This window comes from Branchiostoma lanceolatum, chromosome 12, assembly GCF_035083965.1.
Source record: "Branchiostoma lanceolatum isolate klBraLanc5 chromosome 12, klBraLanc5.hap2, whole genome shotgun sequence".
Classification (NCBI taxonomy): Eukaryota; Metazoa; Chordata; class Leptocardii; order Amphioxiformes; family Branchiostomatidae; genus Branchiostoma; species Branchiostoma lanceolatum.
In genome coordinates, this window is record NC_089733.1 from 8,285,921 (window position 1) to 8,301,308 (window position 15,388).

At 40.2% G+C, this 15,388-nt stretch overlaps 1 protein-coding gene across 1 annotated transcript; it reads left to right on the top strand.

Annotated features, from left to right (window-relative positions):
• The first annotated feature begins 5,396 nt into the window (after positions 1–5,396).
• LOC136446160 (uncharacterized) lies at positions 5,397–14,456 on the top strand. The gene is made up of 4 exons (XM_066444474.1): positions 5,397–5,510; positions 12,084–12,225; positions 12,723–12,835; positions 13,397–14,456. Exons 1-4 carry the CDS (start codon positions 5,498–5,500, stop codon positions 13,501–13,503), a joined length of 375 nt encoding a protein of 124 aa, XP_066300571.1. The 5' UTR covers positions 5,397–5,497; the 3' UTR covers positions 13,504–14,456.
• Positions 14,457–15,388: the final 932 nt, after the last annotated feature.

Genomic DNA, 15,388 nt, shown 5'->3' on the forward strand with positions numbered 1-15,388 from the left:
GGCCTGCGTGCCGATTTGAGCTTATCATGAATAAACAAAGGTTCAAACAAACAAACATAAAGAAAATGGGACAAAGTCAGACAAAACCAGCTTTGAAACCTCTGCTTGGAGAGCACCAAAAAGTCTGAAGTATGGGTATGGTCTGTCATCCGTTCACTGTAATATCATACTGAGTACAACATTACTTTAAGAAAGACACCATCAGAAAATACATAACACAATACAAAAGTTACTCTTGTAACTGGATTGATTGTGATAATGGTCAGATGTATCAGATAGCATCTACTATCTTTTGTCAGTCACTTATGAAAGACAGCGGATGCTATCTGAAATGTCTGACTGCTCACAAAATTTCTCCAGTTGGTGGTGTAACTTTTGAATGGTGTATCTTATTACCTGGATGTCTAACCTTCATCAACAAAAGTACATTACCGTTTAACAGAATGATATTATAGTAAGGTAGATTTGGGGTTCGTATTTTGAAAGCCTTACTTTAACAGTGAGCTAAGTGACCACCCAATGTTTCCTAACTGCCATGTATTTTCCAAGATGTTGCATATTGCTGTGATTTTAGAGGACCAAGACCATGTCATTGTTGCATAGTTTAGTGGTTTGTATTGTTATGATATTGTTATAATTGTATGCCTCTATTTTATGCCCAGATGTATATACTATATATATTCTTGCATATAGTGTTGCAAGGTTTTAATGCTGAGTTGATCATCTAATAGTGATTTGAAGCTGTTCTTTCTCCTCATGCTGTACATGCAAAGGAGCTTTGTTAAAGTGTCAATAATCAAGATATAGCCATTAACTGGCTAGCTTTCACAATTACATGTAAAAGTGTTGACCTCTTTATGTAATTTGAGTCCCAAGATTTCGGTATTTGGTACAAAACAATAATCTGCTATAGAATTTATATAGCAATATTTGCCCAACTGTCAGCTGATGTGTTCATGTGTGTGTAACGTTATTTACATGTGTAGTTGAATATCTTAAATGTCATGTGATGTATGGTCATATACATGTACTAAGTAACGTTCATGTCACGCGACTAGTACATGTAGCGAAGACTTAACATGATGAACATTCCTTGAAGAGAATGGGGAAATTCTTTTTCTTTACTTGAGTTATCGACCCATCCATACACTGGAAGTGAGGAGAGGACATTCAAATCAATAACAACTATAAACACTACATATGAATATCGTTAGTTTTACTGAAATCGACACAAGTCCTAAAAACAGGGTGTCTGACACAATGAAGGGGAGGGAAAAAAATTCAATGTTTACCTTTGAGCTCTTAAAATAATTAAACCATCACTTTGTCATATAATTGGAGCATATCTTAGAGATTAACAATGGGTTGATATGTTCAAAAACTGGATTTTGTTTAACCTTTAGCACACTGAAGTAGCCGTTTGGCGCCCCATTCTCTATTGGTTACAGAGTTAGGCAGCAGGGAGAAGGTTAGTATCGAGAAAAGATGTTTACTTGTTGAGTTTCCTCTTCAACCAATTCTAGTTTGTTAACATGTGTTAACAAGTGTCTCAGATGTCTGTTTGTATATATTTTGATTATGGTGTTGTCATCATTTATTTTCAAACTGTAGGGACATGACCACCAGTAGTCTCTTTTTCAGTGCCAAGAAGTATGATCTAATTGATTATCATTCAAGGTGCTTTAGGAAACAATCTATTGTGTCAAACAGACAATTTTGATTAGAAAGCTGCTTGTTTTGGTGTCTAATGTACTTTTCTTTCAGATCGTACTAACACTTTTATTTTACAAAAGTGCCATCAAACACCCCTCTAGTATTCTTTGGTTTGAACCGAACATATGTGGCCAGCACTGCCAGGACCATACCATGATGTATCTTTGGGGGTGATGTAAGCACTTTTGCTGATTTGTATGAAAGTTTGCTGTATCTAATATGTAATGACATATTCTTTGGAGTCATAGGGGAAAATCTTGACAATGAACAGCACACAAAAAAAATTGTAAAAATGTAACAACAGCACAAAAAAATGTCATGTTAATTTGAAAACAAATTTGAACGGACATTATTGCCCACTCTTCCACATTCCTTTCTACATGTATGTAGTAAAATTGCCTTGGTCAAAAAAAGTGGAAGATGATAGTCATACAGTGATTTATGTGTATAGTAGATGATATAACATGGCATCCATGTATTTTTGTGTACATGTCATGATTGTTTTTGTGGATTACTGAGATAACAGCTTTTGGACCTGTGAATTTTGTACATGTAGCATCTGTGAGGCATACGTGATAATGAGAATGACAATATGGCATTTGAATAATATTTGTAATATAATGAAAGGTTTTGAAAAAGTCAAGTCAATGCGAAGATGTGTAAAATCAAAATGTTTTTGATGATTTATTTTTAGGCTAGATCAGAATATTATTTTGATTAACAAATCATTTTTTAAAGTCAATAACGTTTTTGGAATTTCTTTTCAGCTTTTAAACTTTAGAAGTAGTATCAAAGGTTATTGTCATGAATCAATGGAAAATGAACCTAATGTTTTTGTTACCGTTTTTAGAAGTAGGACAAAGTTGTTAACTAAATGGTATGATGGTCTAGTCTATTTGAAGTGATGTGAGGACTATGATATGATGTGTGTTCTAAGGGTATGCCTAAACACTTCAACCGAACTCAACCGAGTCTAAAATGCAGTGTGCATGGGACAGGGACATTTTTTGACGCTCTGGATACATTATATATGCACTTATGAATACAAAACAAGCAGCAAACTCTAAGTATTTACCAGTTTTTATAAGTTTCTGCGCTCGTGTCCAAAATAGAAGGAATTTCTGTACGTGTGTGTATTCAAGGCTGAAAAACACTTTGTGTACAGTTATTGTGTACAGTTATTATGAGTGGATCTCGATGAAAATGTAATAACAATAAGTAACCACCGTCTTATCGGACAAAAATAAATAAAAAAGGCATAAAAAACTTCCCCATGCAGACCCCAACAGTGAAAATCCAATATTCCTTCTATTTTGGAAACGAGCGGAGAAACTAATAAAAACTGGTAAATACTTAGAGTTTGCTGCTTGTTTTGTATTCATAAGTGCATATATAATGTATGCAGAGCGTCAAAAAATGTCCCTGCCCCATGTACAAGTTGCATTTTAGACTCGGTTGAGGTGTTTAGGCATACTGGTGTTCTAAATGTTTTATGTGTCTGTATGATAGCTACTGTTAGATTCTCTACGACGTAGAGTGGGGAGAAAAGACTGAACTGATATGTTGGTGCTGATGAGAAAAGACGCTGTATGTGAGAGAACTGTCCTGTACCAGGTAGTCACTATGTATGAGTAGAAAGAAGCATGATGTGTTGACCTAACTGTTGGTGTTTTTCTGCGTCTGTTTTCTTTTCCTTGTATTGGATAGAAGAAAGTATTATATAACAAGACCGAAGCATGTCCATGACAAAAGATACAAAAAACAGAAGTTCTGCTGCAGTACCAAGGTCACCCAGCAGGAGGCCCAAAATCAACCTTGACCTTTGCGTCAACAACACCTACCCACATATCAAATATCGTCGCAATCTATCTAGAGGTTCTTAAGTTATTGCTCCGGATACGTATTAACACCTTTCAATGGCAGTGCTTCCTATTCCCAAAATAATCGGGTGATATCACACGCGTACGGTGACTTAAAAGGCCCAGGGAAAAGATGTTGTGTTTTCTATTACGGTCCTGAAAATATTAGGGTCGGTAGGTAGGGACACACACACGCCTGCGCGCGCGCACACACACACACACACACACACACACACACACACACACACACACACACACACACACACACACACACACACACACATAATTTGGTGCGACAGGCAAGGCAATCCGAGATGGCAGACATTACCATCTAATCCATTCTGCTTTGCGACCCTTTCAGACACACAAGCAAATATGGCAGCACTGGGGATCTATGACAAGGATGCAATGTCTGTATTGGGAATCGCACACAGTCAAGCCAAACACGTTTCTAGTGTCAGTGATTAGATGCTGTCTGGAATCCATCCAGTTGTTCGAGTAACTGCCCTTCATCGACGTATCTTTGTAGAAATGATTAGATGATATCCTTATTCGTGACGCCTGTTACACCTACGACTATTGAGTTTGGCAGCTAGGTGACAAGATTTGACAATTTCATTCTCATGATAACTGTGGAAAGATATGCATGAGAGGTATAAAGGAGGCCATATACATCAGGGCACTCCCGGAGCCATCACTCAACAGAGATAGTGGGCGTTATAAACTTCCTGGCACGTTTGACCAATTGCTGACGTCACGTATCCGTAAAAGCCACGTGTCAATAAGCTAACTCTCGCAAGTTTACGTTCGGAAGTGATTGGTCATTATTGATCATGAAGAAGGCGACAGTGGTCGTCGAAAATTCGATCCGTGTATACCTAGCTTTGTGTTGGAAGAAAGTTTAGCATTGTACTATTATATACAATTTCATTTTCATAACAACTGTAGGCAAACCTACAATGATAACGAATATAAATGCCATCTGCGTGCATGATTTGAATGACGTACGCTGGCTCATTAAGTCGTATTCTTTTCCGGGGGAGTTTGTAGGTGAAGGTAATTTTCCTTTCATATCTCTTCCCACAGTTTCCTCTCTGTAGAGACGTCATTATCTGCAAATTACAACATTGTTTAGTGTTCACAGCGGAAACTGTGGGAAGGGAGATGAAAGAAGTAAAAAATGAAAGGCAAAACAGAGGTCTGCTAACAGATTCGCTGGATTAGAGTAGATGAATTGGCGAATGAACCCAAATCCCAGGGAAAAAATCTCCCAACTCCATAGGCTGGGGTCTTACGCAACGGTTCCTTTCAAAAAATCTTTGAGCAAGTTGTCTTTCCTGCTACAAAAGACCCAGGAGCTTTTATCCCACTACCGACGGATCAAGCGAACATTTGTGAGTCTTTGTACAAAACACTTCAATGTCATGAATAGAGTGGAAAAGCCGTGTGTTATTTGATTGGTGGAGCCTTCCTACAGCTGAGCACACGGTGTTTCACTACGATGCGATGTGATGGGGGCACTGCGACATCCCGTGGGTGAGATTACCATCCTCCACCACCTGAGGACGGTACCGTCCATTGTCATAACAGGGGTGAACCTAGGGACCCTTTATTGCCTGGTCCACATACAAGATGTACTTTTCATATCATAACTATAACAGTCTGTATATTTTGGAACACTTCTGATACGTAACATTTTCCCTTACATTCAGTGCAAGTATTATATGTTGATACCCATTCATCGTTTTGAACTATCCCTTTACTCCCTTCGCAATAGAATAAAGAAAGGACCATGAAACTATTAAGCAATAACACCGCCACCCCCTTTACTCTCCTAATGGAATGAGCCTGTAAAGTTGTATTAATACGCCTATGCCCGCTGCCATACAACTGTCGATAGCCGGTGGTAGCAGAGATTCGAGGAGATGGCACCACGGGGTAAGTTGCAGTAGCTTCTGTTGTTTTTTCTTAGACATTGACTTTCATTTCTAAATATTGTCAAAGAGATAATGCAACAGTAGGAAGTCAATGCGTATTCTATTGGTTGATCTAGAACGAAGGTTTTGTTCCTAAAACGCATTCTTCTCAGTCTCCGTCTTCATATTAATTCCCCAAACAACTACAATCCATTTGTGTTCCGTGTGAATGATATCTTTTTGGGCGATGCATGCCACATGTTGCACCTGTCTCTTTTTTTGGTTTAGCACTAGTTTTCATGCCGTTGGCTCTAAGTAAAATTTCCCTTTAACCCACTCTTTGTTTCAGTTCGAAGTACGACAAATACAGACATATGTCTTGCGCGTGTTATGTGTTACAAAGTGCCTACTGCACAACTTTTTCTGTTCCAACGTCAAAGAAAACGCATTTTCTCAGGTTTTGGAAGGAGCGGCCTGAGCAATACTGACGAATTGCTTACAGCATCTCCAGCGATTTTCCAATACGCCTGGTTCAACATATAAACAGTAGACAGCTGATTCATTAGTATATTGTATATTGTTCATCTAGATCCAAAAACGTAAGCACGAGGGAGGTCCGACCAAACAAGGTCAGGTTCTGTGAGAGTTGTTCAGACGTAAAGGTCATCCCAAGGGCAGATTTAAATGGAGGATGATAAAGTTGATTGCTGCTTCAAAGGCTTACAAGATTGGGTCATGATGAGATAGTGTCACCTCTGGGTGTCGTCCGGTGTAGATCCACGATGAGGAGGTCCTAACGCCCCTGATTCCATCAGCGCCAAGTGCGGAACATTTTCCTTGGTCTAAATCTGTTGTCATTCTTGCATTCAAAACAGAATTCTTATCATATTGCCCATGTTCAAATATTGGATAATGCTATGCAGGGATAGCCAGCATCAACAAAACAAAGACTTAAATGATTCTGAAGCAAACGTTACATGAACTGCAATTTCCAAGATATTGGACTTGAAATTTTCGACTGTGCAAATCGTCTTTGTCAAGTAATGCTTGGTCGATTGCTAATTCATTGACAAAGACAGAAGTTTGACAGTCAAAAATTTGGGTAAGTCCAATTTTTGTGTTGGAAATTACAGTTAAAACTTGTCTCAGAATGATTTCTACCTACACAGATGAACTTTCAAGCTAAAACTGAAATGACGTTGATTTGAGAAATGCGAAGAGACTAAAAGGGCACCCGAATGAATGGACTGGTGGTTTGATATGATAGATGATGACTGTGACCATGCCGTCGGATGATATTGCATCAAAAATTATGTCTATTGAACAGAGATTGTTGTAACGACTATCATTCTAGCCAGCAATCAAACTTTGTGAGGGCGATGGAATGGTTGATAAGAATGTCCACTACTTCCAGTTCGTCTGTTGCAAACGCAAGGCGGGATTGAATCCTCTGTTCAGTTGAATTTCAATCGATATCTGTCAAATATTTCTGATTTCAACTTGACCCGCATTGATTTGTATAAACCTAAAGGTCTTACTGCACCGCTCTAGTCCAGTCTTTTCCCATAAAGGATATAATATTGGGCTTATTCATATATCACATGAGACTTAGCGCACCACTGGGTTTCCCTTACATGTCCTGTTGGGGAAGGGGATTATGTTTGGCAGTGTATTTCGACCCATTACTGGTTCAGTTTGGCAAATCCGGGATATGTATGATCGATGTTTTAGTTTGATTTAGTGACAGAACACTTAATATGATTTAGTCTTCTACGTAAGTGCAAAACTTTGCGTAGAATCTGCTTTTGTGGAAAACAGACGTGTTCCCGTGAAATAAAAGCAGAAACGTCTGACAAGCCTAGGCCCGACAAAAACTCGGTATAACATTAAAATTGTGTGAAGTGTGTTTTGCGTAACAGTCTTTTGCAGTATTTTGTATGTTCGCCGGTCCCAGGTGGCATCTTCATCAGGAATATGCAGGCAAGTTTAGTTATCAAAGAAATCAAGTTTTTTTAAAGGTTGACTCTTTTAACATTCAATCATGTGCAAATCCAACGATTTGTGCGAGACTTGGTGGATAATGCTATAAGTTTGATGATAGGAAATTTAGACTTTTGCATAGCGCTCAAAGTTAAGTCTTTCACACAGCGTACACATGTACATGTATTATCTTACCATTGACGTACATGTAAAAACAAAACTTGACCTTTACAAAAGCCTCTCGGGACTTTAAATTTCCTATTTCTATTTAAGTCATTTACTTTTGCTACTAGATCATAATCCTACCCTTTATAGTGAGGCTACAAGTACAATGCTATTCTGTTACGGCGGTCTAGATCTGTTCTATTTCTATACAGAGATTTAAGTGTATAAGATCATCGGGTCATTTCTATAAAGGATGGAAGCATTTCCGCGGCTTTGGTCGATCTATGATGTTCTTTGGGGGAAATCCGTTGCTGCGAGCCAGCGCAACAGAAGAATTATAAAAACAATTATAAGTATTTACTGGTCCATATGGCCAGAAGTCTCCGGCTTTAACTTTTAAAATCAATGACACCTGAGTTTGGCATAACCATTTGAAATAACTCATCGATTTAGTCTGGGGGAAAAGACATCGCGAACAATAAATGCAAAGATGCTGACTGCCGAGACGTTCTTTTTTGAGAGCTGCAGCCTCACCCTTAGAATTGCTCCTTGCCTTTTGTCAAGACCTGGTCCTCGCCCTTGAATATGGTACATGGTACGAAGAACTGCTGCATGTACATCGATCTCGTCTCGATTTAGACCTGTTTGCCGCAAAGCTTCTCGAAATTGAAGTAATAACAATAACGCCTTCGAGTAATGCTATCAAATTTTATAGCCGACTTCCAAGGCCAGTTGCCCAACTACATGATTGTACTTATTGAGAGATTACCGCAGATTGGTGCAGATGAAATAACTGACCCAAAATAACGCGCTCAATCAATCCCTATCGGACCCCACTGTCAATAGAGCTGGCAATGGTAAGTTCAAACATCCTCTTGTATCCACACTAGAGATAGGGGTACCAAGGAGCTTGTAGCTATATCATTCAGCACCAGCCTTGTAGCTGTATCATTCAGCACCAGTCTTCTATCTATATCATTCAGCACCAAGGACAGGGACAGCTCTCTTGTAGCTATATCATTCAACATCAGTATTGTAGCTGTATCATTCAGCACCAAGGCCATGGACAGCTCTCTTGTAGCTGTATCATTCAGCTCCAGTCTTGTAGCTATATCATTCAGCACCAAGGACAGGGACACCTGTCTTGTAGCTATATCATTCAGCACTAAGGACAGGGACACCGGTCTTGTAGCTATATCATTCAGCACGAAGGACAGGGACACCGGTCTTGTAGATATATCATTCAGCACTAAGGACAGGGACATCTCTCTTGTAGCTATATCATTCAACACTAAGGACAGGGACACCTGTCTTGTAGATATATCATTCAGCACCAAGGACAGGGGCACCTGTCTTGTAGCTATATCATTCAGCACCTGTCTTGTACTATACCATTCAGCACAAAGGACAGAGACAGCTCTCTTGTAGCTATATCATTCAGCACCGGTCTTGTAGCTATACCATTCAGCTCCAGTCTTGCAGCTATACCAGTCAGCACCAAGGACAGGGACACCGGTGTTGTAGATATATCATTCAGCCCCAGTCTTGTAGCTATATCATTCAGCACGAAGGACAGGGGCACCTGTCTTGTAGCTATATCATTCAGCACTAAGGACAGGGGCACCTGTCTTGTAGCTATATTATTCAGCACCATTCTTGAAGCTATACCATTCAGCACCAAGGACAGGGACACCAGTTTAATTGTTGTGTCTTCGACACCAGGGACAGGATCCGAAAGAAATCAACGTTATCGACTGATCTTTTTGATTGATACAAGACGGGATGCTTTAGTAGAACGATATCTGCTTGATAACGCTGCAAATCTTTATCATTTCTTTCCGTAATAGTATCAAGATATTTATCTTGACTTATCTATCGAGAGAAAGACCTTGTTGTGCTAGAAAAAACAACTAGTTGTTGTTGTTGTGTACTTCTGTTGAACACAACATCCGCTCACTCTCATGTGTCAAGAGATGAAATCAGAGTGAAGTGGCGACTATCTTTCCTAACCGTGAGACTCACGCAAACGTACACGTACCCGTAGGGACACCATATGATGCATGGGACACTGGAACAAGTAGTCAACGTGGTCGCTAATTGCTTGTAATGACGGTCCTGGGCACCTTAGTGATCACCACACGCACACTTTTGTGGTCCTTTGTAAGACTTCAAACGATTAATGGCTTTCTATGATCTATGCCTCACACACATCCAACGTTTCTATTGGTGCTTCTTGAAATCAGTTTCCCTTGACAAATCCAAGCAGCTAAAAGACAGAACGCTAATAGAGCGGCACGGGTATGCTGTGAGCTAGATTGATTGCTGTAAGACTTTCTTTCTCTACTACTTTTTACATAATATTGTTGATGTTTTGAAAATACGTTGTAGTCAATAATGCCATCTGGAAGAGAAGAAAATTTTTAGACGCAGGACTTTTTCATATGCTAGTATACACATTAGGCGTAAGTGGAAGGGAAAACATCATTGTCCTTTACGGACAGACATAACTCGACAAACGCATGGAACAATCTGCCATATGTACTAGTAATATGTACTACTTCGTCGACGGTTACACATTATGAATACAAATGTGATCAGTTTATCAATATATTATAGTCCATCTGTGTCTTGTAATCGGTTGTACTGCGCCACACCGGGCTGGATATTGATTTGCAAATTTCACGCCGTTTCCTGGATTTTACCCGCTGCTTGGTATTTGTTTCCAAACTGGGGGCTCGAAGAGTTCAATTACTGTTAACATTGTGTTATTTAGATACTATGTCATATGTAATGGGGATTTTAAAGGTAGTTCAGGAGATCTCATATAGTCTGTCGCTAATTGATACAAACTTTTAATTCAAAGTTGAAGAATCTTCTCGTATCAACATGAAAGCATTCTAAATTCCGTCCGTTTACCAATCGTTTAGAAACGAGAGACGGTCGACATTATTTATAGCGTTTCTAGTCAGCTCCAAAATCCACTTGAACTTTAGAATAAAAGGAGTGGCGTAACATGTACAAGTTTCTACCTGTTTTGAAACTCAGGAGCCTTCTCGTGGACGTATTACGTCCTTAGTGCTGATCACAGCTTCTGCATAGCGTATACCCGCGTTTCCCTGCCAAAAAAATGACGAAAATGATTAGAAATTTGGAGGGCATCGATAGAAGGCTTTGCAGTCCTTTGTTATGGCCCGAAATGTGAGTTATGCCTCTTTATCCCTGGTGCGGCTCAGAAGCTTTTCTATACCCGCGTTTCCCTGCCCCAAAATGACGACTATGATTAGAAATTTGGAGGACATCGATAGAAGGCTTTGACCTTTGTAGTCCTTTGTTATGGCCCGAAATGTGACATATGGCTCTTTATCCCTGGTGCAGCTCAGAAGTTTTGCTATTACCCCCTCCCCCCTCCCCCGCACATCATAGTAAACTGTCAGTGAGCAGATGTAATAGAAAAACATATCACAATCCCTATCTTTGATCGTCTTACGTGTCTGGTACAAAGGTGCTCTTATCCTCCAAAAATTGGAGCGGCTATCTCGATATGACCAAATCATGTTGACCAATGAGAAGTTTCATATTTTGACAAAACTACTGGTCGATATTACCATACACATTTCCACTTCCAAATAAATCTAACATGACGGTCAAGTGTACTTAAAGTAGGCCCGTTACTTTGAACTTGAGCTAGGACTTGACAAATGCTCCGAGGTGTAAAAGATTTATATGTTATACAAGACTTTTGTCACTCATGTGTCAGTTCGATATATAATAATGGCTATATGATATAAACGCTAGTGACCCGCTCCGCTCAATCGGTGGTTTATTCGGTGGTTATTAGAACCGACCATCCATTTGGACAACGTATACACATCGGGTACCCACAATGCCATTGTGTATTACACTGGTGGCAGCGGTGGGACGGTTATAGTACCCACAATGCCATTGTGTATTACACTGGTGGCAGCGGTGGGACGTTCATAGTACCCACAATGCCATTGTGTATTACACTGGTGGCAGCGGCGAGACGTTCACAGTACCCACAATGCCATTGTGTATTACACTGGTGGCAGCGGCGAGACGTTCACAGTACCCACAATGCTATTGTGTATTACACTGGTGGCAGCGGTGGGACGGTTATAGTACCCACAATGCCATTGTGTATTACACTGGTGGCAGCGGTGGGACGTTCATAGTACCCACAATGCCATTGTGTATTACACTGGTGGCAGCGGTGGGACGTTCATAGTACCCACAATGCCATTGTGTATTACACTGGTGGCAGCGGTGGGACGTTCACAGTACCCACAATGCCATTGTGTATTACACTGGTGGCAGCGGTGGGGCGTTCATAGTACCCACAATGCCATTGTGTATTACACTGGTGGCAGCGGTGGGACGTTCACGGTACTCTTTCTTTCACGTTCACGTGTGCCTTTCCCTGTCTCCACAGATTGGTACGTGTCTGTACTGAGTCTGATGCTGATTATGAACGTCATCGGCCACCGTTGCGCTGCCCCTTACCATGCTGGCCAGCTGATTCGTGTGGGTAAATCTGGAGTGTGGAAGCGTCCCGCGAGAAGGCCGCCATTTAGGTAATTTTCCAATTTTCTTCCACATTCCGACGTATTAGTCTATGCTCTCACAAATGTATCTAGAGTCAACAGCAATATCTTTATATGTTTGGCTGCGTAACCCCTTGGTCATTAAATTCAACAAGAAGGTTATATTTTCTAAGCCTTTTGTCTGCCTGTCTGTCTGTCTTTGAGCCCCCTATCGACTTTTTTTGGAACTGCAAGGGCCGATTGTGCTTGATTTGAATTCAGCGCCTTCAATTTTCTTATACCTGGCCGTCTAAACATGCAAGGTTCTTGTGATCTCTATCAATAACATGGTCACTTACTTACAAAGACTTTATTCAACTTGCATTCATGAATCAGGGTCATTGCAGAATATTTTTCAATGAGAAAGGAATATAGGAAGAGGGGTCATTATTATATTCTAAGCACCATTTAGATTTGTTCTCAAAAGTGCTAAACATGAAAGGTGTATTCAGGATTTTTTACATCGTGCATGATATGTTTTCTAATAGGACGTACGATATAGACGTAGACGGGAAAGTGTCGCCTGACGAATGGCATCGTGTCGAAGACATGTTATCTGGATGGCCTGCCGCCGAGATCTTCTCTCTCTTGGACAGGAACGGTACGTTTCAAGTTTCAGCTACTAGTAGTGACACTAGTGTACCTCATACCCACCCTTAAAACATTTGGCGAAGCTTCAGGAGCGAGCTTAATAGTGTATGTATTGACAGGAAATCCAGGAGTTGCACAGTAATTTTTGTTATCCGTCCGCATAATCTCTGTGGACGCTACGGGGAAGTGGAATCACCCGACTGCCCCTTAAGACCTTGTTAGCAGGTCTGGCACGCAGGCTTCTTGACAAACGACCTTACGTGGTATCCGATTTCGTACGGGTGGGAGTGTGTCAGGGGGTTCTCGGGACACCGAATCTAGTATTCTAGCTTTGAAAAGGGATCTAAACCCACCCCAGTTGGTCTATTTCTGTGTACACCAAAACTCACATATTGTGGCAGAACTAAGAGAGCTACGTTGGTACTTTCCTTACATGAAGTAAGATCAACCCAGACATATTCGCCATGACAATGATTCGCAATTGTCACACTTATTGTGTTTGCTATTTCACACTTTGTTGTTCCAAACTGGCAAATTTCTGCTGATGTTTGACGACTTTTTCCTGTTACAGACGACGGTTGGCTGACCAAGCCCGAATTTTACACGGGAAAACAACTCCACGGCGCCAAAGACTGGAAGTTTGCAAGGCCTACATCGCGGTGGTTTCCAAACGCCTGATTGGAGTTTAGAACGACAGATCAATGGACGATAGAATGGTTGATGATTATGAACAAGACATTGTCAACGACATGATTACCAGTATAACTCACAAGGAAACGGCCTAGGGTGTATTAAGCCGTAAAAGTCACATATATTCACCACGCAGCATGGACATGTGAAATATTGAAAAACAAAACAAAACAAGACAATACTCTGTAGTGACAACGATAGTATATAAGTAAACGTGTTTAGAAGGATAATGGAGTTTACTAAGCACAAAGGGCAGAAAGTTGTTTTTCTACATATATTTTCAGAAGCTATTGTTTTCGGAAGCTACATGTGTTCAAAAAAGGTTTTAAAGCTCACGATTAACAGATAAATGCACGGACGTCACTTGATCAAGAAACTGATTATACGACAGTATGCTTTGAAACCTTTATGCTAAATTCAGTGTGTATACGAAATGCGCCACTTTTACACGGTTGTGATCTAACAGTACTAGTTAAGTGAATTTATGACATGATAATAAGACCGTAAAGAGATAGGCAAAGATCCGACTGCAATATAGCTTTACTCGTGATTTCAAACAAAGAACACAATCGTAAGGTTTCACACAGAATACAATGTTTTACCGGCAAAGTTTCCTTCATGTTACAATTTTTGATGAACAATTAACAAGAAGTACAGGACACATTCCGTAATAGTATCAAGATAATATATACTTAGAGAGAAACCAGGATAGAAACAGAAGCAGTAATCAGCGCGGGATGTCCATGACATCTCATGCTAAGACTTTGGTGTGTCAAAGAAGACTACTAGTTGACACAATGGCAAACTGCTCATATCAACATCACCTCTGGAAAATGACAAAGCCGACAAAGACAAATAAAGGTACTGTACAATAACAAATAGTAAAACGGCATTTTGTTGGGACCAGGCTGTCTAAGATGGAATAAAAAGTTTTGAACAAGCTTAGAATTGTTACAGTTGCATGATGTCAAAAATCTGAGCTCATGACTCTCTTTTTCTTTAACTGATTGAACATTCAGCATGAAAACAACCATATTCTATTTTAATTTGCTTTGTTCGGGGTATCCTTGGTTTTCAAGATAACTATAACTGTACACCAGTAGGAGTAATAATAGGCGCCGAGTGTCAATTCAAGATTCAACGCTATTATCATCTCCATTATGCTCCTCCTCCTCCCCCCCCCTTCTCCTCTTTACATCAGCTGCCGCATCAATTGTCACCCCAGCTATCGCCCACACCTACCGCCCACCACTGATGCAATCACCAGACTAGAAAGGCCGTCATTTGCCCCTGAGCAAATACAGCATGTTTCGCCAATACCCCTCCCCATGCAAAAATGAGCTGTCCCAAAATAATACCTGGGCAAATTGAAATATAATGAAATAATTACAAAAACACAAAAAAATTGGGACAGCCCATTTCATACTTCATGTCCAGGTATATTCACCTTTCCTAAGGGTACCTATACCTCAAATATTACATCCGTAGCTTTTACAGTAAGGGAAATACAAGTTTCAGCATAGATTATGCAAATGAGGTCCTCATAAGCATAATTTATAGCCAGGTGTATTTACCTTTCTTAAAGGTACCTACATCTCAAATATAACATCAGAACCATGTACAATTAAGGTACATATAATTTTCTGCAATACCATTGGTAGAGCTACCACCTCACATCTACCTGGATTTGGGCAGAAGACGAAGAAAAAGAACACAGGCAAGCAAACTGGGCTCCGGTGACGTCCCATGAGGAGCGCTCCTGGGGAAAGTAGGTCATCCGCCCGCAGGCCTGTCAGTGCACAAAATAACCAAAAATTCCATCAAAAAAATGCAAAATAAATCATTTTCAAGTAGTGTATGCCAAGAAAATACT

Bases quoted from the DNA above. Each gene is read 5' to 3' on its own strand.
- LOC136446160 (XM_066444474.1), top strand. The intron at 12,226-12,722 runs GTAATTTTCCAA...GTTTTCTAATAG, and splicing joins GCGAGAAGGCCGCCATTTAG to GACGTACGATATAGACGTAG. The intron at 12,836-13,396 runs GTACGTTTCAAG...TTCCTGTTACAG, and splicing joins CTCTCTCTTGGACAGGAACG to ACGACGGTTGGCTGACCAAG.